The following is a 26,257-nucleotide window of genomic DNA, read 5'->3' as shown; positions in this document are numbered from 1 at the left end:
GCCCCTCACGTAGCGCAAGGCCACGCGCAAGCCTAAATTCATATCTGAGACTAGGCATCTGCTCTTTTAGCTTTTACTTTTCTCCAGTTGGAAAATCTAATTCTTTTGTTCCAACTTCTGCTTCCGAATTCTTACCGATTTTCGCGTGTGATTAAATGCTATTCATTCATTCATTCATTCATTCATTCATTCATTCATTCATTCATTCATTCATTCATTCATTCATTCAAATGCTTAAGTTTATATTTTGGGAGTTTGTGTAGCGGGCGCATTAGTCCTCCTAACACCCGATTCCTCGCCAATCCCCCACGTGGGTATTCTTTACTTTTTGCGAGCCCCTCACGTGGCACAAGCGCACGCAGAAGCCTGGATACGTATCTGAGATTAGGCGCCAGCCCTGCTAGCGTTTATTCTTTTCAATACAGCCACATTGCGTACCATCACAGGCCTCCCAAAACATACAAAAACAGAAGCTCTGGAGCGAGCAGTTGCGCTCTCTCCTAGAGACATAACAATGAAAGAAACTAGTGAACAGGCAGACACCAAACGCGGGCTCACCCAACAAGGGCTCCTTCTCGCAGCATGGGACGAGCAGAAGCCTATCCCGGTCATCGACCTTCCCATCCCTTTAGCACCCTGGACAATCTCAGGAAATATCAACAGCAGTCTCACCAAACCTATCCTCCACTCTAGAACAGCAACAAGATCTAAACGTAGCCTTCACTTGGAGAAGTCCAATCTTCCAATGAGATCGACGTCTATACCGACGCCAGTGTGGCAACTTCGCATATTGGCGTAGCATGGACCTGCCCTGAAAACCCATTCCTTGGAGGTCAACTCTCCATAAGACACGATGGTGTAACTGCACTGGAAGCCGAACTCCGTGTCACAATGGTGTCCTTAATCATATTTGCTACGATCTCAATACCCGACCACTAGCCAAAATACGGATTTTAACGGACTCGTTCGAAGCAATTCAAGAACTTCGCAAGCCACTATCCTTGAACCCGCTCGGCAACTCAATAATCTTACACAAAGAATCCCTCAAAAGCCACAACGTGCACATCAGAATTGACTGGATTCCAGGTCACCAGGAGACCGGCCCAGAGAACCAGTCCGCCCACAAGGCGGCACAGGAGTGCTTGAACTTTACGCCTCCACCGGTTCCCCTTTCAGGCTCCACACCCACTCCTCCAGCCCTCTTACTTCTCCGACTCAAGAAACGTAAAAGACAACGTTACCAACAGGTTAGACCCGCTGGGTATCTTGCCAATCGTAAACGAAAAACGAACCCATATGACGATTTTTCCGCACTAAGTTAACGCAACTACAAATTATCTAAATGTATACTATTGTAATCCTCCTTCGTGATCGATGCGTGCATTGTTATATCTAGAACAGTTCGTTTCTCGTGATTTTTAAGTAACCCGGCTGACACGATGGAAGCCAGGTTTCAGCACGCGCCGTGGGTCTACAGATCTTATCAGAGATTTTCGGGCGACCAAGAAGTCTGTGGGGAAAGGCGCTTGTTTTTTTTGACGGGACGCCACCGGGCCCAGTAAGAAAGCTTTCGCTTTAAAAAAAAGTAAGGCGACGCTGCTCACTGATATGAGGAACGGTGTGAGCTGTGCCGGGTGTCTGATAAGGAACACTAGTCGTACCTTCACAAAAATGGGGAGCCTCATCATTCGAGGCTGTCACGACATTCCATCCTCCCTTAAAGGTGAGCTGCAAGCAACGAGAATCATGGTAGCATTGGTGAGGGGTGGTTGTGGAGTTACTGGAGTGCGCACCGTTAATGAGTGGCGGGGCATTATCGACCGAACGAGCTCTGGCTGGCAGAGACTCTGGGACAAGTACTCAAGTATAATGCATTAAAATGTGGCAGGCAGTAGAATTTTACCAAACTAGACTGGCTTAACCAAACTCACATATCAGCTCTGCCTGGTTTTTTTCTTTGAGAGTAGGCCTCTCAGGGAACAAATAGTATATTGTAATACGAACCACCTAATACTTGGAGCCGAACTTGTTCCTTCCATGTTCTTTGTAAAAAGCTCGCACTGTGTGGTGAAATCACATTATTTGTTGCCTCAAAATTCCCGAGGAAATTCGTTTTAAGCTGAATGCAGGTGAGAGAGAGAGAGAGAAGGCTCTTTATTAGAAAAGAAGGCCGAGATGTTTGCCGGAATTGCGACACCGACATGCTACTCGGCGGGGGAAGGGGGAGGGGGAAAGAAAAGGCCCCATAGATTACAGGGCAGAAGAAAGAGGAAGAAAGAGAAGAAATAAAAGAAGACAGAAAAATAACCAGAAAATGACACTCAGTTTGTGAGTAGTAAGATTACAAAATCTGTCTTCTAAACTCTAAATCACTGCAGTGTCTCGTCCAGATAGTCGAACAACGCCTCCAGTACATTGCGTTGAGCTGGTGGAGATGGCCATGGACCAAGAAGTACTTTCAAGGTCATTGGTCCTGGGCTGAGGCGCAGGTGATTCTAACGGACTCCTTTCACATCCTGTAAAACCTAACCCATCGTACAACAGTGCCAATAAGGAACCTACCAAATTGTTTTCACGTGAAGTGTAACAAGGCTCCTCATCATGCAATACAAGTGGCTAGGAGGCATTATTTTTAACTTGTTGGTGAACTTGAAGGTTTATTTATATTTAATGATCTGACACAGTCTCTGCAATTAAGTATTCTTAACAAAGCATTTTAGGTGCTTGATGAAACTCACAATTATTTACGAAAAAAAAAAAACGGCGAACTGTGCACCAGGGCGGAGTAGCATTCAAAATTGTGTGACCCGTGGGAAACAATTTTAGAGAACAGCTTTATACCTCTACCCCTAACAGTTATATCTCCGTGGGCAAAAATGCGAACTAAAACACTGGTGCACTCATTTTCCAACGCCTCAGGCTAGAACATAACACGTACTAAACGATGACGCCGGAACACTCGTTTTCCAACGTCTCGTGCTAGAATGCTTCGTGCTTCAAAGACAAGAGATTTTGCAGCAAAGCTCTATACCTCTACCCCCAATGGTTTCATCTCCGTGGGCAAAAACTCCAAGGGGGCAAGGGCTAAGACGCAGAGCGCTGAGCTCTGAGAACAGTGGTACCCCCACCATGTGTTCCTGGTAGAGATTATGTTTGTAGATCATCTTTGCAGGCTAGGCAGGATCTAGTGACACTGGCCGAGCGCAAGCGACGAGCCCACCGAGACGAGGAGAAATATTCCACCCCCTCCTCCTTCCCCATTCACTACAACAGCTTTGCTGGGCATCCACTTTCGTAGGACGGGATGGCGACCATCTTTTTTTAAAAATTTGTAGGCTTGATTTAAAACTTAACAACAATGGAGTTAAAATAATGCATGAACATCACGGAGAATCGATTTGGGTTTTGAAAGGTTGTTTACGCCCACAAAGTTTTCAAATAGGAATGCACTGATGACCTCGACAACGTATGTTGGTTAAATTGGGAGGGTCGGGATGGTGAAAAAGCTTGGATACTATGTAGCCTCCAACTGGACTTAACAGTGAACCAGTGTATGTAAATATACTTTGTACCTTCCCAAACGCTTAATAAATACATTGTTGCAGGTCACACGCCCTACTTCGGCCCGACCACAAAGTATAGGCACCTGCACAAGCCCCGGAGTGGTATGCTTATCCATTGTATTACTCAGAGGTATGGATTATATAACAATAGAGCTGAGAGCGTCAATATTAGCTTGCTTTTTCTCTTCAAGGACAATCTGATGTGTCATTGCACTGCTGTTCTTACTTTCACCATGCTGATAATATTGCTGATAATAGTGCTTCTTGTCGTTTATACTTTGAGGCCCCTCCATCAGACTTGTCAACGCTGAAATAAAATGACACGTACAAACAGAATAGTGGTAAAGGACTGTCGGCCAATAACCTCTAGTCGAAAGAGTCTGCATTCAAAGCCCACTGAAGTATAGCTTTCGTGCATACCGCTTGGGCATTTCAGCTCTGTTTCAAGTGGACTGAGGAACACTACCAGCTTATGAAGCGACAGTGGTGTGAATTTGTTCAACTCTTTTTTATTATGGGATTTTGTAGTTCCACTAGGAAAGGAAATTTGTCGCTTTATTTATAGTGAGAATGCGACCTCAGTCTATTTCTCGCCCTCAGCATCAGACACCTTCCGCACGAATTCTAAACTTACTATGGGACGTCGCAGTAGTAATTTTCGGTTTGGCTGTATAGCATCTTTATCTACGAACTTGTGGTGGCCAAACACAAAGGTGGAATTTTAATTTTGGGTGTATGCAAGTTACAGCGTTGCCACTCGTCCACTTTTGCTGGAGCCAAGTAAGGTGTGACAAATAACAGAGCCAAAAAACATCGGGTGAAAACGTTGCGCGTAATTTCTAATTATATCACAAGAATCAAGTAGACCCGTATATTTAATTAAAAGAATACTGTATTTTAAATACCACCCATGTAGTGACATTTTCTTTCGAATATGCCTAATGTTTTCTTTTTTTGCTCAGCCATGTTGACAATTATGAAGTGTGTTTCCAGATTCACTAATTTGGAAAAATATCAAAGTCTTATAAACTTGTATACGTATGTTTTTATTTGTTCCGAGCTTCAAGCTACATTGTACAAAATTATGCACGTAGCATCCAGAGCACGAGGTATGTGTCAAAAAGGGCAGACAAGAAGCCGTGCCAACGATGAAGAACAGTGAAAAACACGTGAGGCAATTACTTCACCCACTTTGGCTTTGGTTGGAGGAGGCACACGGGACCGACATATTCTGCCGGGTGGATGAGCAGTGACAACAGCAGGCAAAAAATCAAACATCCCTCGGGATTAAGCCATGCACAGTGCTCCCAATGAGGCCACAAAACGTCCCTGTCTCGAAGAACATGTGAACAGCACACGATGAAAACAGTAATCAATGGAATTAATTTAAAAAATACGAAGAAAAACATGTGGCCTGAGCAAGACATGACTCATTCGAATCGAGCTGGCAAGGTATTTAAAGGAGATATGAAGACAAAACACAAGTTTGGTTCATTCGAAAGGTTGCCTCGTTAGAATCACAATGACGCCACTTTTAACGTACTCTTTGCTCAAATCGGCTGTATAATTAGGGCGAAATGGTATGGCCATGTGACCCAATAGCTCATTTCCCGCAATAGAACCTATGATGTCATATGAGCACAGCTGTGCGATTGGCTGAAGCCGGCAAAAGCAAACGCAATTTAGGCAGAGCTTATAAGCTTGCCGAACGAGCTATTTGCGCCTAAGTGCAATGCATATCCATTTTACAGCAGTAACAATGGTGCAGTAAACAAGAAAAGTTAAGGAAATACACGTAAACATAGAAGTACCGATGCGCACTGCTGTTGGTACTGGGCGCACAATGCTTGTTTTAGCTGCACAGCAGTCCGACGCTTTGGAGTGATCTTATACGACGCTGGCCGATCGGCGTAAGCGAAGTTGCATTACGTGACCCTCTTTGCCAAGCATACCCCATGTTTCACGATGCGATCACTTTCTACCGTAACAAAAACAAGCCAGGTGTAAAAACAGTAAAAAACACAGCAACAGCGGAGTGCTGAGTATGCTAATGCCATCTGGGACCTTTGACGATGAGCAAGGCTGCAGAGCCGAATGGCGCAGTGGAAGTTTGTTTGTTTATGCGCCGTTATGGCTACATTGTAGACGTCATCAAAACACACGATTTGGCGGGAGAATCAAAATTTTAACCTAAATTGATTAATTTCTCAGCGAATACGGCATCATTTGTTGCCGCACATGCGTTGGGGACGCTATAAAACACGAAATCTTTCGAATACAGCAAACTTGTGTTTTGTCTTCATGGCTCCTTTAAGGCTTCAGGATTTATGAAAGCTTGTTTACTCAAACATTTCTTGCCATTTTTAAGCAACAATAAAATGAATTAAAAACATGGCTCGGAGGGGTAAAATTTCTCATTAAGCAGTGGTAAAAAATAGCATTAAGCAAGTGTCGAAACTACAGCTAGTAACGCCCTCTAGCTGCTTTGTTGAAATCTTTCAAAATGTAAAAAGTTGTAAAACTGAAAGCGTGTTTTAGAGACAATATAGTCAGCCTAGAGCGTATCGCATCTCTTAAGCAAAAAAAAAACTATTTTTGTTCTGCACTCATTTTGAAGGAAAATAACACTTTGTTCACGATGTATTCGTTTTTTCTAACGCTGCCCCATGTTAGATCTTGCTATAATTACGTTATTACATTGGTATCTCAATACATGAAAGTCACATGAATAAAATTACTGGTAAAGTTTTACGATTTTTGTTAATAGTACATTTGTGGAAACTTAATTCAGCAAACGGAGCCCCTTGAAAATTGCGGAGATGTATTTTCTGGTCCCTTCTGGTGCGCCATGTGTGAAGATTCTAAAAGTTTTTTAATGCGACATAATAGCTTTATTGTCGCACCATCGTATGATCAATAGCAGTATTGTAATATAATTTGTATGTTTTCAATTTTTACTATTTACGCAGGCGCATAAGACGTGTTCAAAGAGCTATACACTAAGAAAGCTATGCTAAATTTTGTGAACTCGCTTTGTTGTAAAAATTACTCAAAAAAGCAGAATAGGCTGCATGTGCACGTAAAAAACACGTTTTTTTTTGTTGCATGTCATTATCAAGGGGCGCACGCAACTGCCGCAAGATTCGCTAAAATTGTGCCTTACAAAATTTGCTTCTTTTGTACTGAAATTTTAGATACTGCTCAACCTTCAACAAGTATGTTGTGACTGCCAACATTAGGAGAGAAATACCTGTGTTTTAACAATTTCTTCTCGCACGCAATCTGCTGCGAGCGCGAACAAACGCGGGATTAACCTTCTCACAACCTCTTTCTTATGTTTGGCATCTTTTTGCACTCACGCTAGACAGATGACCAGTCTTCTCTACTGCTACGCATGCTGACTGCGATTTTTCCGTCAGTATAGCGCCTTAGCATTACGCACAAGGAAAATTTGACGGACTCACTCTTACCAAACATATCGGTGACAGCTCCCCGTTTTTAGCCTAACGGACTGTTATATTGACTTACCCTTGACGTGCGCACTGCTTTGTTCGTAAGTAGAGTGTTTTGGTAGCACCGTAAATGTAATGTTAAGGTTGTTCTGACGCTTTTATGTTAATGATGGGAACACCTAATCTACCGTAAACCTTTCACCGAAAAAGAAATCTGGAGAAAGACCTGTCGCGTTGTTCGAAAGGGCACACACCTAAGCATTTATCCCGACTATATGTAGCAGACGCCACGAACCCATTTCCGGAACCTCACGAAGTTCGAAATGGTCACGTTTTCAATATATCTCGAAGCAGAATTACAGATACGATGAAATATTGCACTGTATCAAAGCGAAGCTTCAAGATTAGATTTGCACCTATCAGCCTGGAATTTGCTTTTTTCCTATTTAGGGTCGCGTGCAGCTTCCTGCTGCGATTGGACGTTTACAGCTTTTCGAGTTAGCTTCATACGAGACCAGATGCTTCCTGATGAGGAAGCGTCTCAACTTTAACAAGAAAACATGTTGACCATTTGCAGGATAACATTTGCTTCACGCAACGAAGAAATGTTGTCAGGAATAGACTACGTGCGTAATGTAGCAGAACTTAAAAAAATAAAATAAAAAAAAGGTCCGAAGCATTCATTTTGCAAGATTAGATCGCAGTCGAGCCTTCTTGACCCGTAAAACTGCCCATTATATATATACTCCACGTTTAGTTCCATGTGGAGGGAAGCATTGTTCTTTTGGCGTACGAAGGCATTCATTTCGAACGGAATGCCTTGGTCCTCGGTGTGAAAAGCAGCGAACTATAAAATGCGGAACAGTCGGCTAAAGAATCATCATAACATTTCAATGATGCTTTTTTTGTACAAAACAGCCCTGAGCCGTACACTAAAAAATATTTTGATAAAGAGGTATTTAAGTGCATTACAGCACATAAGCCAGAACAGGTGCAATGCAGTAAACTGGCAAGTAACATTACGTACGATGTGGTACATAATGAAGTTGTGGATAACAACAAAGTCATGAGGTCGAACATATCTATGACTATTTGCATCCACAGGACTTCGCGAAAAAGGCTAAAACCTAATCCTTATGCAGTGCGAGCATAATTAGTGCCGCAACCAAAATGTATTTCTTGAGGTAAGTAATAAATATAGCAGGGATCCACAAGTCCTACCGCCTTTATAAGAAAAGCAAATATACCATAATTGCAGGGTTCACTCGAACAACTAAGGTCGTTTGCAACACAGCCAATAATTCTTAACGGGGAAGGGGCAACTGTATCCGCCCCTCCCCCCTTTGCAAACTCCTGCTGCCGCTCATGGAGATGACAGATGACGTAGTGCATTGGAGGAAACAGGTGTCGTGAAGGGACGGCGCGAAAGACTGCAGGTCACACAAACGGGTAACGCATTGAAAAGGCGGTTTCGTCCAGGCATGCTTATATCGGGGCCGTGGGCACCACGCCCGGCCCCGGCTTGATGTTATTCTTGGTCATGAAGCCCGTGACCTGGGCAGGGATCTCGGCGAGCACTTCCTTTGCGAGATGCGCCTGGTTCATCTGCCACGACCCGCCCTGGAGGAACTTGTTGAAGGGCACAAACTGCACGATGTCCCGCTCGGCTTCTCGACCTCCGGAGCTGCAGCGTACAGTGTCACCATCCAGCACCTCCATGGCTGCAGCAACAAGGAGAGGAGAAATAACCGGTCTCGCCTGGGGTCTCACCAAGCTATTGGAAAGGAAGCTTATATTGGTACAACAGGCTATTGAAAGAAGAATGATAAGGGTCACTCCCTGAGACAGGAAAACAGCTGCGTAGATTAGGGCACAGACTCGTGCGGATGACATCGTTGTTAAAATGAACGAAGGAAGTGGACATGGGTGGGACACATCGTGCACATGAGGGACAACAGATGGACCATCCGTTTAACGGAGTGGCAGCCAATAGAATGCAAACGCAATAGGGGTCGGCCAAGGACTCGATGGAGGGATGAACTTTGACAAATGGGGGGGGGGGATAGACTCGGCTAGCACAGAATAGATGTGGCTGGAGATTTTTGGAAGAGGCCTTTCTTCCTGCAAGGAACACGAAAAAGCAGATGATGATAAGTATTTGCTGCGATGACGAAACTTGTAAAGTTTTGTAACATAATATGCAACCTGGACATAGTTACAATTATGAACAATGAAGTGAGGGACCATGGACGTTTCGACATACGTATGACTCACGACGCTGGTGAGCAGAAGCATCATGACAGAGGAAATTCAGGACTGTTCCACGGTTTAAATCATGAGTTTTTAACGACAGAGTCGATACTCCTAAAGACCTTCTGCCTGAGTGCGGCAACAAAGTGCCTTGCTTCGGTGGGAGGTGTGTTACTTACTGCGGCCCTTGACTGTTAAGGTTTTGAGGTAAAGCTTTGCATTTAATTCCTCGTAGCGAGAATGTCAATTTTCCTTGCCTCATCGCTCATATGAAAGCCTATAAATGAATTGAGATTAGCAGACAAAACTCAATCGCGTTGGTGATGTTGGGGATGAGGTAAGGTTAAGGAATGAAATTGCAGTTCAAGTGAGGTTGACTAACTTTCACGTAATAACCTCCACCTCGATGGGCAGGACTAGTTCGAGGTAAGACTGAGGGTGCAGTCAAGCTGAGGGAAGGTCATTCATTCATTCATTCATTCATTCATTCATTCATTCATTCATTCATTCATTCATCAGCCTATAGGCTACTGCAGGACGAGGGGCACTTATGATACCAGAGGTTTCAGCGAAATGCTACAGCAGGGCGTGAAATACTGTTCTGGGAGGGCTGTTGGGCGGCAGTAAGGTATTGGAGTCCAAATTATGTGTACGTAAGCTTGGTAAACTGATCCCAGCCTCAATGGGGGAGCGGAGTACGTCTGATAGAGAGTAAAGTCTTGGTACTTTAAGCGAAAGCTAAATTCTGCCTGTAACCCTTTCAGATGTATAAACAACAAAAAGATAGAGGTCCTAGCCCATACCCGAGAAGTCGGCGTTGCCGACGCCGACGATGATGATAGACATAGGCAAGGATGACGCCTGTACTATGGCCTTTTTGGTCTGGGGCATGTCGCTGATAACGCCGTCCGTGATGATGAGAAGAACGAAGTAGCTTGTGCCATCACAGTACTTTCTGGCAAACCTGGAATGAATAGAATCCTTATTTTGTTTTGATTACTTCTGGTTGAAAATCGTGCGTAAATTATAGCTCACGCTTTCTCAAAAATGAAGGGCGATCGGAAGTTAGAAACGTGCATATTGTTCTTTTTAGTCATTCTTTTTACGTGCTCGTCTACCCAGGCACCTTAATTTGGCAATTCAGCCGTTCAGATCGGCCAACTGAGAACAGCCTGCCGAGAGGAAGCTTGTTCATAAATTGATAATTAAAGCGGGTATTCCGCTCGTCACAGAGCATGTCATCAAGAGGGAAAAGCGAGCCACTAGTATTCCTGCGTTCTCGTACGACGCAGTCTCACAGAAAAAAGCTGCACTACGTACCGTTCGCAGAGTTGAGACAAGTAAATTTGATGGTCGGCCAGCAGCGTAACCGCTAATAATACCTTGCTGTTGCCGCTTGGCTGTCACATAAATATATCCGTTGGGAGTTTGCAGAGATGACAACTCTCACGTGTACTCTCATTAATCTTACACTCCTAGACGCGACATTCTCTTCGCAGATGGGTGCAAGGCCGGCATTTCCTGCACGCAACCAGCGCGGTTTACTGGTTCACTTGAAACACTCTTTCTATTCCCTCTGCCAACTGCTAAACCAACTCCGCTGTTCGGTCTCAGTAGCGTGCGGGTAGAATCTCGAGTATTGCCACGAACGGCTTAGGTTCCAGCCCCAGCGGAGCTAATGTTTTTTGCAAAGACCAGTTTTTTGCGTGCGTGCGTGCGTGCACGTTCACGTGTATGTGTGTGTACGTGCGTGCGTGTGTGCGCTAAATGTTCTCCTAGATTCCTTATACGCGTTCTGTGTAAATAAGGGTGGTTTTGTATCGTTTAGGGAGGTTTAGGGACGTTCCATGGCTAAAAAGCAAGTCTTAATCGAGTCCTGCACCGAACCAGAATTTCCCGCGGTGTACATATCTGCGAAAGACGTATCGCTTATTAGAATGCACTTTCTCACCTCAGTGCAATGTGCCACCGAAATTGAAGGCAAAATATACCCACTACCTTTGATAGCCGGTTATGCGACGATGACTAAAAGCACGGCTTACTTCGCCACGTGGTGTATAACCGGTGCGAAGTTGGTCGGTCCGAACAGCTGCACAGACTGGAGGGTCTTCTGGTATGCCTCCAGGACACCCTGGATACCGGCGCAGTACGGGTTGTTCGGATTGCCGTTCAGGACGAACTCGTGCGACACCCTGCCGTCCGGAGGCAGACGAGCCCCGAAGCCGAGGGCGGGGAACATCTTGTTTGAGTCGTAGTCCTGTATTACCTCGCCGACCGCCTGGATGGCCATGGCGTACGGGTTGGGCTTCACGGGGTCCAGGTAGTGTAAGGAATCCCTATTCCTCGGATCTCCGTTGGAGGCCGTGAAGTCTATGGCCACAGTGAAGTGCATTTGCATTCTGTCCTTGCGAGGGGAAAGCAAAATGCAGAAACGGTTGAGTTTGATTTGTCGAATAAATTATTAAGCCGTTCTGCTATACACAAAGCCCCTTCAAATTTGACTTTTCTACTTGTATGTGAACGGGAAAGTCCTAGCGGGTTTTACAGTAACGTTTTCGTATGCGGCGGAAATGTGACACATCAAGCTTTACAGACAGACAGACAGACAGACAGACAGACAGACAGACAGACAGACAGACAGACAGACAGACAGACAGACAGACAGACAGACAGGTTTCCTCGGTTTCCTTGTTCAGTTTACATAGAAATGGGTCTCTATTTAAAGAAGGTTGCGTACACAGCGCCGTCCGATAATAAGGGTCCGACGGTATTATAAGCACTCCACTATAGCAACGTCCACCAGCGTTTTGTAAAAATAGTTGGATGTGTCTGCAGTGCGTCGAATTAGACAACGTCAAGCAAGGTAACCTAACCTAAACGTACATAAGATGATGTAATGAACACAGAGCAACCAGAAACTAATATAACCAATGAAAATCAGAGTTCAATTTAAAGATGAAAAATAAAACAAAAACAACCGAGGCGAGAGATGGTCTAGAACCGCGCCCTTGGCAATAACGAGCTAAGATGAATCCTCTACACTATAACGACAGACGCGTTGGATCATGCTAGATCAGTCTTAAATATTGGAATGTCATCGAACGGCACTCAAGCCGCGCTTGCATTCTAGACACTGAGTTTGAATAATTAACCATCTTGTAATACTTTATTCTGCTAATCTATGCATCTGCTAGTATGAATACGTGCGTCGTATGTGAGCTACAGCATTTGGCGCGCAAAGTAGATGACAGATGCTTAGAACGCGCGGTTACCACAAAAACGAAACTTACCCTCCGCGGATGTAGTCCAAAAACGTGGGCTCTTCCCTAATCAAAAAGGACATGAGCTTCACCTGCAGTTGAGCAATGTACGTTTGTTAAGTGTTGAACAGTCTATCCAAGAAAGAATATAAACAACTCACCACGCCAGAGTTTTTATATTTCTTCTTAGCAGCCTTCTTCTGTGCATTAATGAGCTGCAAATGGCGGTATTATTGGTTAAGTGGCACTTTATGAAAACGGACGTCACAAGATACAAGACTGCACGTTGTCTTCATGCGGGACCTCTCCAGTTTTATTGGGCATGCTAGAACCATGCGTTGCATGCTCATTTAGTTTTCTGATGGCCTAACATTATGTTTCACTTTGGGGACATAAGTGCTTCAATAACCGAGGCTTTTTTAATGAAGGCTCGATATGCGTTAAGAAAAGTGACATTTTTATAACAAGTAAAATGTGAGAACTTTAGCAGTCATCCTGGGCCACGTTTTCCAATATCAATAATCTTTACACCTCTCCAGTTTTATTGGGCATGCAATAACCATGCGTTGCGTGCTCATTTCGTTTTCTAAAGGCCCAAAGTTATGTTCCACTTTGGGTACATAAGCGCTTCGATGACCAAGGCTTTTTTTAATGAAGGCTCGACATGCGTTAAGACAAGTGACACTTTTATAACAAGTAAAAAGTGAGAACTTTAACTATCATCCTGAGCCACATTTTCCCATATGAATACTCTTTACACATTGACAAGGCGCGGCTACAATCTTTAGTTTAGACTCAGGGCCCAGTTGACGCAAGACGTCGCAGTAATGTAAAACAACGCAGCCTCTAGAAGTATGACCTGAGCGGTCCTAAGTCGTTGCTCGAATTAGACCGGAGCGTGATGCTACTTTAGGGTAGTAGATAACTCACCATCGCTAAGAATAGGAACAGTAAAACACAATGGCTAAGTAATGGGAGAGACTGCTCGGGCAGTACAGCATACTATCACGGGCCTGAAATGATGAAGCCTGAGTGCAATGCGATTTATTTTCTCATTTCATGTTTTAACACTATTTTTATTCAGAGCCTATGTTTTTAGTACGAAAGGACTACTGTGCTACCGGCCTAGATTTTGCCTCGGTATTTAAAGCCTCTTGTTCGGTAATAAAAATTTTTCCGTGACCGGCGTTGAAGCTCGGTCCTGCCGCATGAGCTAGGTCAGAAGGATGACAGGAAAACTGCGCTTCACGGTAGGACGGGGTGACGTGCACGCCAGGAGCAGAATTTCTCACCTCATACTCGTTATCTGGGCCGGGTCCCTGACACAGCGTACGAACGTTGGTGTGGAACTCCCCGATCAGCTCGTGACTGCGAAACAAAAGTCATTCCGTGCGCATGAATTGTAGAAAGGGAAGCAAGTGGGCTGGTTTGTGCATGTTAAAAACGTGGAAACAGCGCGAATCAGCAGGGCGCGTAGTAGAAGACACACACACGTGTGTCTTCTACACTGCGTTCTGTTGATTCGCGCTGTTTTCCACATTTTTAGCATGAATCGTGGCGAACCTTTTCACGACTAATAATTTCGTTTAATCGTAGTACAGTTAAAAGCTGACACAAGATGATTAGATGAGAGGACGGGTATATTTTTACATCGTGGATGAGAGTAGACATGTAAGAACGGGTTCCGGAGGATAACCTGGCATTTGTTCAAGAATATACAGTGCCGGCGAATACCAGGGCAGTGGACAGCGAGTGGGCAACGATGTTCTCAGTGCTAGCGGGTGGAGGTGAGGGTGCACAGAAAGTGCACGGAAGCTGTGGACAACACTATAACTCAATTGAAATTTTTAATAGTGGGAAACCAGCTGTGAAGACGCTATCGGGCGCTGCGAGGGGAGGGGTGTCTTGGGGGTGAGAAGGTCAACAACTGTACACAGCAACAATAGGAACAGTGAATTACAGAGTCCTTCCACTAATATGAACTGTTAAAGTTCTGTACATGCTCGACACGATGGGATACTGTCTGCCACTACCCCATTACGGGCTCATATATACCAAAGTGAATAACTTCATTAACACACAACACACTTGTAGTGGGTACAATGTTCTCTGTATGGTGTACTGCTACCTGTCGTTCCTGATTTTGTGTCGTTTTGCGCATATCATCAGGTTAAGCCCGTCAGGCGAAAATTAACCTTACCCTCCGCCGAAGTCCCAGTCGTAGCAAGCCACCCGGATGCTCCGATCGTCGTCGCCGCCACTCAGTTGCCGCATCTGTATTTTGAAGGGCTTCCACGTGGGGTTCAGTGTCGTTTTGATTACCTCGGTGCGAAACACCGCCGTGTAACTGTTGTCTTCACTGATGCGGTAGAACTCGAGGTAAGGGTCGGACTTGCCGAACCAGTCTTTCCTGTCCAAGTTCTTCCCATTCCACTGCATCTCCACTGTGCGCTGCAATATTCGAAAAGGTTGATCACCAGTATCATCAACCACGGCATCATCGTTCATCATTCTGATTATCAATTTTAATGGTCATCATTTCTTAGTCTCCCAATATTTTAAAACTTAACAAAAATTCCAATTGAATATTTGACGTCCAAAAATTGAAAAATTGTTCAAAAATTTGTCATCTGATTATAACGCGTACGGAGATTGAATTTAGCTTGATGTGGTTGGTTTAGAATAAACAGGAATCGTATTGAAATTCTCTGATGATTCGTGAGGTGTTGTCCAGATAGGCTCAGCACACCGTTAACAAGCACGCGAAGCTCATTGATACATTTATTCAGTTCACCAAAAAATAAATCAGTCTTTTTTTCGTGTTTTTCTGTACTTTCAACCCACTCTACCAGATGTTCAGCTTACAGAGGCAATACTTTTGGCTTTGCCAATCGTGCATGGTAGAATAGAGAGACAAAGCGAATTTCCCTATGTTGGCATTGAAAGCGGTAATACACCTCTGTAAAACCCAGCTTAAATCCCATCTTGCTGTTGAAATGGAGAATTTTTGCATTCAACACCGTTATAACATGCCAAGACCACATATTCTTTCGACAAACCGAGTGCTTACCTTGCAGTCGAGGACTTCCTCAGTGGTGACTGAAAGCAAGATTTGTAAAATTGAATGTAGCCACAGCCGAGTGGATTTTCCACGGACACTCACGCAAAATGTAGCCAGAGTTCTTCGCTAGTCCCCTGCAAGCAACAGAACGAAGGGACAACAGGCAGACGTTTATGAGTAGCGGGTAACAACGCCAACTGGCGACATTAGTTGCTAATATTCGCAGGAAGAGAGAAAGAGATATATATATATATATATATATATATATATATATATATATATATATATATATATATATATATATATATATATATATATATATATATATATATATATATATATATATATATATATATATATATATATATGCAGATAGATAGATAGATAGACAGATAGATAGATAGATAGATAGATAGATAGAGAGAGAGAGAGAGAGAGAGAGAGAGAGAGAGAGAGAGAGAGAGAGAGAGAGAGAGAGAGAGAGAGAGAGAGAGAGCACAGTACAGTGTCGCATCGGCTACCAGCAAGATGCTGGTGTGCTACGTGCCAGACGAGCGGATTACGCTCGTGGGTGGCATTGAGGCTAAGTCGCAAAAGGCTAACGTGCAAGCTTGGGATAGTTGGTGAAACATGACAGTGAGTGTACAACAGCGCAAGCGACACGGGCAGGTGAAAGGGACCAACACCACGGCGCTGTAAGGCCACGTTCCGCATAAGGCCTGTACGCCTAGTACCACGGGTTACTATTAATAAGTAGCATTCTTTGCCAAGTACCCCGAGCCGGGACCGCGTAACGCCCTGCATCGGCACCAAGATGCAGAGCTGGAGGAAGTAACAATCATTCGTTATCGTACGTGAAGATAATTTGCCGAAAGCGATGTTGAATAAAAATATATGAGAGATAGAAATAATAACGAATTCACAAAAATGATTTAAAGAAATAAAAAATACGCATTTTATACACGTTCTCCAAAACCGAACATTAAACAACACAGGCCTGCAAAAGAACTTTCGAAATACGGATAAAAAATAGCGAAAACGGGTCAACCCTGCAGTACGCCTTCCATCCGCTGAAGAAGACATAGGCAATTGCCGAAGTAAAGTGACTTCATCGCTATAATGCCTACATTAACATCATTGGCGAAATAAAACACAAGAAAACTTACAAACAATAAAATAACCAAATTTCTTCGGCTACTCAGACAAATCTGACTGTAAAGAACTCACATTCTGGACAAGCGGCGTAAGAATGCTACGCATTAGTAGAAAAAAGCTGCCCAGACCTCCCAACTGCCAGAAAAGGGTACGGGGAAAGCGCTGAGCAGTACTCAGTGTTCACGAAAAACGCTGCCTCAGGACACAACTAACTTGTTTCAACTGCAAGCATATCAATTAAGGGTCTATCCACTCGGCGCTCCACCTTGTAAAGCACGTGTTTGAAGCTTTGCTGGTATCCATTAGGCAAGCCGGCATTGAGGTGTGCTCTTCGTTGGCTGTCATTTTTACCCTAACGTCCCCACCAATTCCTTCCCGTCCCACTTCCCAACTTTTGACGGAGATCTCAGGCCGTGGCAAGGGTTCGCCCACTCTATTTTCGTCTTTTTTCATTAACCATGTGTTCTCATACCCGGTCCATTGATTTGTGCCATTTTATGTGGTTCGCATGAAACGAAGCCCTGGACGATTAGCTCTCGACCGTTCCATTTGACGATCAGTACGTGTAATCCCTCGAAGCAAAGCTTTTGTTAGGTTACGCGTGCTGTCAGGGGGCATGTTCTGCAAAACGACAACAAGGAAACTCAAGCGGTATCTTTTCCCGTTATTGGTGCATAAAAAAAGAATGTTTAGACGCACGATCCCTCAGGGCTATACCTGTTTTCACGGTAACAGTCTTTGTCAGGATAGCAAGAAGTCTGCGCACAATATTGCGGCGAAAAAGGTACTGGTTGCTTATGTTTTTTGCAGTGCGTCGATTACCCGAACGTCACGTCTCTATAAAAAGCGCCTGATTGCATTGTTTCGATCGAGTGGCGCATGCTTCAGCCAGCAGAGAATTAAGCCTATGTAAAGCGGTAGTTCCTTCGCCCTCTATAACTACCAAGCAGTCAGCCTCCGAATAATGCAAGCATGCTCAGAATCCCGTCGTAAATAGTCTCAGAACATATTCGGCCGTATCACTCAGTCGCGCTAGGCCGAGCTTGCAGTGTTTGAACTGGACTAAAGCAATAAATATCGGTTTCCATGGCTGCGCCTCATAAATTCTTACTAACTGACATACATTTATTCGGCATACAGTAAAAGCTGTGAAAACAACGTAACGTGCACGGGGCCCAATAACCATGCCGCACAGTTTGAAGAACTTAAAACCACCATAAATTCATCTTCCGCTGAACTTACGATTGTAATTGGAGCGGTTCTAGAAGTGACATGACAGACAAAAGCTGTGGCGAATTTCCCGTGTCCCATCACCCCGTGACACCACACTCGCACTCAGAAAAAAATACATATGTTAATATATTCCCAAACTAAAATGTATAGCCGTACTAGCCCTCCGCAACTTGAACTTAATGAAAATAAGACGACATATAGTGATGGTTAGAAATGTTCGCTCGGAATACCTGTACATCATTTCTGCTACTTTCATGTTCCTCTGTTTTTTGTTAGGCGTAGTGTTCACGATTGTTAGTGACGGTGCCCAAGTTATTAAAAAAGGAACTAGGCATATGAAGTATGGGGCAGTAACGAAAAGTCAACCGGATATACATACGTGAGGGGAAACTTGACTTGTTGGCCTTGGTAGGCGACCAACTCCCCCAACACACAGCTCACTTGGCCGAGGAAGTCCTGCAAGGGCGGAAAAACATTAGTGCGATGAGTACAAAACGGAAACAGGGCTTTTATTTTTTGACGAAGCACGAGGAGGTTTCGCACCCAGAACTTGGCCATGGCTCTACACAACGTTGCTAATTTGTTGAAATATAGGTTCTGGCAATAAATAGCAATGTATCTTTTTTCAAACACGTCACCTCTTTAGCGACAAACAGTGCACAAGAGCACGCGTTGCCCATTTGCGTGTGGGGGCCTTTAAATGCCAAATAAGGCGAACAAAACCGAATATTAGGGAAGTTTTATCTGGAACTTTTGTCTAGGCTAACATCTTTTGTAATGAACACTCACGTGGTCTGCGAGGTTTGTGCTTCGGCTGTCGATGTCGTACCTGTGTTCGGAAGGGTACGGTATGAGTCTCGTAATTCTTCATGCCATGTGCGAGAAAAAAAGGGGTCTTACACTTTGAACATGAGCTGTTGGCGTTCCTCAAAATAATAGTCGACTAAAAATTTCCTTACAAAATCTGGATCTTGGCAGTCCCGTATCATCTCTGTGCGTGCGACCTGAAAAGGGAAGTAGATACACCAAAACAGCGCTCGGGGTACTTGAAAGAAAACGCATTGTTGGAATTCGACCGCATACTTGTCGAAAGCTTCAAGTGTCGGGATTCATTTTTTAGTTGATGAGATGGTTGATAAATGCCGAAATAAAAGACACTTCATCCTGACGCACCTCCAGACTCGCTGTATGGTTTAACGCGTCGACGCAACGCAGGCGATGAGGCGCGCCGTAGTGGAGAGCTACGGATTAATTTTGACCACCTGGGGATATTTAACGTCCGCGGAAATGTCGTACACTACAATCTTTCTAAAATAATTAATTATGTAAAAGCAGACCTGTCACGTCCGTGGTCCCCCAGAGCTCCGTTCTTGGCGCAATTCTTTTCCTTATCTTTATTCAAACATCAAACTTTTCGCTGACGATTTTATTATCTATAAGAAAATCAACAGTCCTAGATACCACCTAGTACTCACTCGTTCTCTAAATGCGCTTGCCAATTGGTGCAACAAATGGCAAATGAGTATTAATCTGAAGAAAACAGTGCATATGACAATAACAAGCAACAGAGAACCCATGGATTTCTATTAACACATCAATGGCACGCAACTGGTCAAAATAAACAGAACTACTTGGGGTAATTCAAATATCTGATCATAAATGAGATTAGTGCATCGCAAACATTACATCCACTGCCTTGAGCAAGCAGTTTTATAGTAGAAGATGTTTTCGGCTGCCGTCGCAATCAACTAAACTCCTAGCTTACACCACGTACATATGCCCAGTACTAGAATACGCCAACGCCGTTGGTTTCCGTTTACTGCCACCAACATTAAAAAAATACTGGGAAGGGTTAAGGGGCGACTAAAGTACCCGTAGCAACTCTTGCGCAATCATTATAAAATCGACGCGTATAAGTGCATCCGCCTTTCTGAAACCCACTAAACAAAACAAAAGCACCCGCGCACTTTGAAAATGTATACTTAAAGCACCCGCGCGCTTTGAAATCAATACTAAATACATCGTTATGACAGGAATATTGAATGTTCCTGTCATAATAATGTCTTTAAGTATTCATTTTTTCCGCTCGCCATTAGGGGGCGGAACTGCTTAGGTCAGTCTATCACTAACACGGATTCATTATCAGAATTTTTATTAAGAGTGGTGAGTGTTAGCCCCTAACAGGAAAACAACGCAGTCGGAAATTTTTCACCCAGTCTGCATTGACGTTCGCTGCACAGTGTACAGCAACTTACGCCTTTGTATGCATGTTGCAAAGTAGGCTTTGCGGCGACTCTTGACTGTTTATTACTCCTTTATTCCTGATTTCGCCAACAATGTGTTTTTCCTGTTGTTTTTATGATTTTGTACAACTTGCTCTACACGCAAGGTAGATATTTGTTACTTGGATATAAATACTTGAATGTGAACATCTTCGACAGAACTCTGTCTGGTTGGACTTCCCTGTAAATGCACTTCCCTGTAAATGCAAAGACAACTGCACTTCCCGGTTCTGTTCCGCCAAATTTTGTAGAAATATGAGTCGCGAATTTTCATTTTCTTATCGACATTGAACTTTTGGCTGCGTAAACAAAACCTGCATGTTTCCGTTTTATCAGCTTAATTAACGTTTATTCACCACAGTTGTGTTATGTACAGAATTATTCTTAATGTTATTGTCCATGTATATTAATGCATGACCACTTGCTGTGAGAATGGCAGTAATTAAAACAAAAAACAAAATAAATAAATAAATAAATAAATAAATAAATAAATTGCTGTTGTACAAAACGTAAGGCAAGAAGTCTGCTCGCACACTGTGTGATTCGACTGTTTTTGACGTATTGGAATGAAAACGAAGACGAACAAAATGGCTTCTTTTCAGTGAAAGCATTTACCTCACGATACCTGTCGGTGCCCCGGTCTCGTATAAACAAAACACACATTGGATCTGACTTCGAGAAGACGTCCGTATGTTTGAGTTCCCTGCAAGGTAACGGAAAAAAAATATTAGTGCATCGTACGAGGACGGCGCTTCGAAATTATTTCCACGTGAAAACAACAGTGGAAATATAATGACCCTGCGCGAAATTGGAGGCGTCTTGCTTGCAAGGAAAAAAAGCAAGCATCCTGTATAGCCTAAAATCGAGGAAATAGCTTATAATAAGTGAGAGAATCAACGATATCTCATCATCATCTTCATCATACACAGCTCATCAGTCTATTCATGAACACATAAAGATGACGACCTCTCCCAAAGATTTTCAACTACTCCTTTCACAAGCCTTGCGAGTTTATTCTTCGTCCCCCAATTTCCATATTTAATTCCTGATTACGGTATAAGGTCCTACCTTATTCGTTCTGCGACTCCTGTCTATTATTTCAGAGTCGAGTGGAACGTGGTAAGCCAAATCCGGTGCATATATTTAATTTATGTTTAAAGCTTTAATTCTTAACCCCTGCATTAACTGCCTTTTGTGGGTACTTAACACTGGTAAAATTATTCGTTTAGGTGCTCTTAAGCAACGTGGTTTGCTTCGACGATTCTACAGTATGTAAAATTGCATTTTAGGTGCGTGAGTGCGTCTCCGTCCCACCGGCATATATACGCAATGCATTAGAGCAGTAACCGTACCTTAGGGGTGAGTTAGAAAAACAACTGCCGAAAAATTGGCTTATATCGACGGAAGCAGTGCGTAAAACTTCCTAAAACAGAATATGCACTTTCATCTGCGTAACGAGGAATGTTACGTTGCTATGGACCATTTCGTTTTTCGCAGAAGCAAGCCCGTTCAGTTGTTCAACATTGCCGCTTGGCTAACTCATAGAACTCGTATGTACCTGCGGCAGCCTCATATTCATGTGTCGTGCTCTTTATACGTGTGTGCCATTTCTTCGAGCCAAACATGATCCTACTGTTTACCCCCGCTTCACGATTGTCGCGTCGACGCACTCAGTAAAGATTTGCAAAGTTCGCGCGCAAAAGAAAAATAATGACTTCAGAGAAAACAACCACGTATGTTGTAACGTAAGCTTGCAGCGGCGATAAGCTGCCAGGATGGGGAATGCGACCCCATCACCGTTCATCTTTCGTTGGGACTCACTCTAACTGCATCGCGAACGTTTATTCTGTCGGAAAGCTAGTCACCCCTTAGCACGAACGTGTTCAATGAAAGCGCTTGGAGTAAATTTCTATCATGGCTTTCGTTCCGGCCTATTCAACAAGCAGTTTCTGCTGCCTCACCAACACACACTGTTCGGGCTGTTTTCTCTTCACATCTTACATGTGGACCATGAAGTGAGAAGGTGAAAATTGCGTTACTTTATGGAGTGACCCCAGCACCAGGAGCACAAGACCTTTCCAAACGTGAGCAGGCGCACCTGTAGCGCCCACGTTTAACTATTCATGTCGGAGACGGGACCGCGTAATCCAGGAGCGGCCGCTCCACGGGGGGAGATCACGCCAAGTCGCGTGGTGACGGCACAAACGCCCGACGTGCCCGGCCAACACCACACAAAGAGCCGCGGTGCATGAACTCCCGTTAACCGGTGGCACACCCACCTACAGGACACGCTGATCTCCACCAGCGTCACTGGTGCGCAGGCCGCGGCCGGCGAGAAGGGCTGTGGCGGGCCCGCCATTAGCCTCGTCCAGTCGGCGGCGATGGGTGGGCGGTTAACAAATGACCGTTCTAAACAGCTAGAACGTTACAACGTGCGAATAACAAAGCTCGGCCGAACCAGAGCCGCACTCGAACGAAGCCATGTCGACTCGAGCGGCGCCCCGTGACAGTTGAGGCGGATCGATAGGGCAACACTGCGCACTTCTCGCCGCCTTGCGGAGGGTACTGGCGTTTTCACGCGATCGCACGGCGCATGACCAGCGTTTTCCCTCCCGCCCCAATCTCCTTCTCAGCTCCCGCCGAGCTGCCGCATACGGATGCGTCATTCTGAATCCCCAGGGTCCCCAGCGTTCTCCTTTCTCTTCCAGCTGTACCCCTTCCTTCCTTCCTCACTCTCCCAGTCCTCCTACACCGCGCGCGACAGTTGTGGCAAAACTTCGCCGTGTACCTTACGTCTACCTAGATATAAAGTTGGTCTCTCATTAATGCATTTGTAACCTGAACGAAATGACCCGCAGCTATTGCCTCGCGTGTAGCAAGAATGGGCGCAAGCATGCTCACGCTTCCTTGCCGCGCACGCACGCATGCCATGTTGTTGTTGTTAACTTTATTAGAAAGGAAGGCCGAAGACCAGAGGGGGGAGAAAGGGAATGGGGAGGGCGGGGCACAGTCCTTATGACGCCGTCTTCAACGGATCTCTTCAGAAGTCGTGCAGACCACTGCTAAATTGCCCGTACTGGGCCGCTTTTTGCGGCATAAGTGATGATTTCGAAGAGTGTGTCGTGTGGGAGGGATGTTGGGGCGACGGAAGATGAGGTGTCGCGGTGAGGGGTAGTGAATGTACGAAAGGGAGAAAACTTGGGGCAGTGTCAGATGAGGTGGTGGAGATGGGCTGCTATGGAGTGGTGGCAGTAGGGACATCGGGGGGCGAGCTGAGGATAATAGCATTGTAGAATGGTCTCTGGTGCCGTACAGGGGTTGGTCACGAACTTGTTCAAGAAGATTTCTTGTGCTCGGGTCAGGGTGGGGAAGGAGGTGAGGTGGCCTGAAGGGGTGAGTGCCTTGAGGCGTTGTTGTTTCAGTTGCCCGAATCTACGGAACCTGATAGCGGGAGCGAGAGTGGGGTCATCGTCAGGGCAGTTGGGCCAGGGGTGGTCCGAGAAGGGCGGCGCCGGGGGTCCATCGGAGGCTATTGTGAGAAGGGCCTCCCGTGCAGCCCCGTGAGTTGCTTAGTTCCCAGGAGCGGCTGGTTCATGACCGGGGGTCCAGTCGATTCGGACTTGGCAGCCTGATGTTTAGAGCGCAGCGATTTGATGAATAATGTGGTGGACAGAAGGGAGGGTTCACCTGGGATGACAAAGTTCTTGGAGAGCTTGATATGGATCCGTGAGGATGCGAAGGTTGGGGGGAATGGGCAGATGGTAATTGTACATGAAGTAGTCGAGAGAATCGTGGGTAGCGATGAGCTCCGCGTCCGTTGAAGTAATATTGACAATATGGTGATATTGGGCTCCCATGATGAATAAATTGTCCGGGCTGATCCTTGCTGTGCCGACGTGTGGGTTTATGTGGCTAGCGTCGGTGTAGACGTCAATTTCACCCGGTCGTTTAGTTGAGGCAAGGCGTCGGCAGCGTTCTTGCCAAAACTTGGGCTTCCTGCGTGCGATGGGTCGCGAGGTGACGGATTGAGTGAAGTGGGGCCGCTGTCAGGGGGATGTTGGAGCAGGAAAATTAGGTAGGGGAATATGACTTCATTGATCCCACGCGGCCAGGAGCACGCCTTGGTGGGTGAGTTTTCTTTTAAAATTGTGTTGATTCGTTTTTCATCGAAATACTCATGCATACGACGAACATCCTTCAAGCGGGCGAGGCGTTTCACTGCGATCACAAAATATTTCTTTGGTTGTGTCTAGAGTGCCATCAGACGGGACTATAAGCACTCCATTATATCGACGTCCACCGGAGTTTTGTAAGAACATGCCGCGTCAGGCACTATACATCGCGCCACCTGACGTAAATTAAGGTAACCGTTTTATAAGGAACTTAACATAACATGATCATACGAACACAAAGAAATCATTTAAAACACCAGCAACTAACCTAAGCGATAATAATTACAATCCATTTTAAAAATTAGAGGAAAAATCGAGGCAGGAGCCGGTCTCGAACGACCGTTCTTGCCACCAAGAAGCTATGGCGGAACCGCTACCTCACAACTACATTTTTTTTCTTCATTGCACACCACAACTACAGACGCTTGGGGCGGTGCAAGCCTATAGTCGTGAATATTCGACTGTTGTCGGACGGAACTTCTAGAGTGCCGTCTGACGACATTCGAATAGTTAAGACTGGGCTAGCACCAGCCAAAGCGTTTGTCGTTGATAGAGGACCCGTCTTAGCTTCTTAATCCCGAGGACGGTGTTTCGAGACCAGCTTTTCCCTCGGTATTTTTTTCATATTTAAATTGAACTGTACTTTTTATGGATTAGGTGAGTTTTGGTGTTTTAAACTATTTGTTTGCGTGGGTTACGTCACGTTAGGTTATGTTTTGGTTAGGTTGCCTAGATTTACGTTATATAGAGCGATATGTAGTGCCACACGCAGCAATTTTGTTACAAAACGCCGGTGGACGTCGATATAGTGGAGTGCTTATAATACCGTCAGACGGCACTCTAGACACGGCCAAACCGAAAAGCGAAATAAGAACTGCGCCGTGGATTTCGCCCCAGAAAGTGAAAAGGAACCGAATGACTGTGCAGGCACGCAAGTTAGAAAACAAGAAAGCACGCAAGCAGAGAAGTCAGCATTACATTGCGTACTGTAAGGGGCTTCCATTCATTCTCGGCTATTCCCACGCGAGGGTACACTCCATAGGTTGGCACGGAGAAGTGTCGTATACTCGATGTTGTTTGTGGTTTGAGGGGAAGCAAGAAGGAAATGATGGGCACTGGGAATATATTTGTGCTCGGCAGGGAGCTCAACTGCATACAACCCAGTGTGGGGAAGGGAAGTAGAGGGGGAGGTAAAGGATAAAGTAGAGAGAGAGAGAGAGAGAGAGAGAGAGAGAGAGAGAGAGAGAGAGAGAGAGAGAGACAGACAGACAGACAGACAGACAGACAGACAGACAGACAGACAGACAGACAGAAAGCTATAGAAAGAGGATAAAGAATAAGAGAGAGGGCTATCAGTGCGGGCACATCATTCAGTCACTGCAGTCCGGGCTACCGCCGCTACGTAAGGACGCCGGTCGTCTCCAGTCAAAAGATTAGTAGGGAGAAAACTTCCAGTTGTGTTGCCGGAGGCCCCACTGGGAATACACGGCCCTTCATTTCGCAGGCAGGGGGGAGAGAGAGAGAATACATTTATTGAGCGTCTAAATTGGGAGTGGTTCCTTATTCACTGGAGCCCATATGACGTCATTCGACCAGCGCTAGCTGGGTCGCCAGTGAGAAGCTGGACATCAAAATCTCCCATTGCTCTCTAAAAGAGGGGTGGGGGGATGGAGGAGAGGTGGAATTTATGAGCTGAATTCGCACTCCCCAATTATGTGGCGGAGTGATCATGTTTTTTTACAAAATTTGCATTCGGCCGAGTATTGCTCCACCCAACAAGGCTACACCTCATGTTACCGGAGCAATACTCGCAGGCAGGGCCTTGGCGT

General features: G+C 45.0%; 1 protein-coding gene across 1 annotated transcript; it reads right to left on the bottom strand.

Annotated features, from left to right (window-relative positions):
- Positions 1 to 4,610: 4,610 nt before the first annotated feature.
- Positions 4,611 to 22,764, bottom strand: LOC144159225 (copine-8-like). Its single transcript, XM_077690590.1, has 14 exons — positions 22,536 to 22,764; positions 20,872 to 20,959; positions 18,875 to 18,978; positions 18,764 to 18,803; positions 18,354 to 18,430; positions 15,689 to 15,720; positions 15,596 to 15,624; positions 14,726 to 14,976; positions 13,818 to 13,893; positions 12,687 to 12,740; positions 12,556 to 12,617; positions 11,308 to 11,664; positions 10,069 to 10,229; positions 4,611 to 8,736 (listed from the first exon to the last, which is right to left on the bottom strand). Exons 1-14 carry the CDS (start codon positions 22,613 to 22,615, stop codon positions 8,501 to 8,503), a joined length of 1,647 nt encoding a protein of 548 aa, XP_077546716.1. The 5' UTR covers positions 22,616 to 22,764; the 3' UTR covers positions 4,611 to 8,500.
- Between the last annotated feature and the right edge of the window lie 3,493 nt (positions 22,765 to 26,257).

Source organism: Haemaphysalis longicornis, unplaced genomic scaffold, assembly GCF_048455015.1.
Source record: "Haemaphysalis longicornis isolate Haplotype H1 unplaced genomic scaffold, Haemaphysalis longicornis Haplotype H1 scaffold_10, whole genome shotgun sequence".
NCBI classification, from domain to species: domain Eukaryota; kingdom Metazoa; phylum Arthropoda; class Arachnida; order Ixodida; family Ixodidae; genus Haemaphysalis; species Haemaphysalis longicornis.
This window is presented reverse-complemented; position numbering and strand designations above follow the sequence as displayed.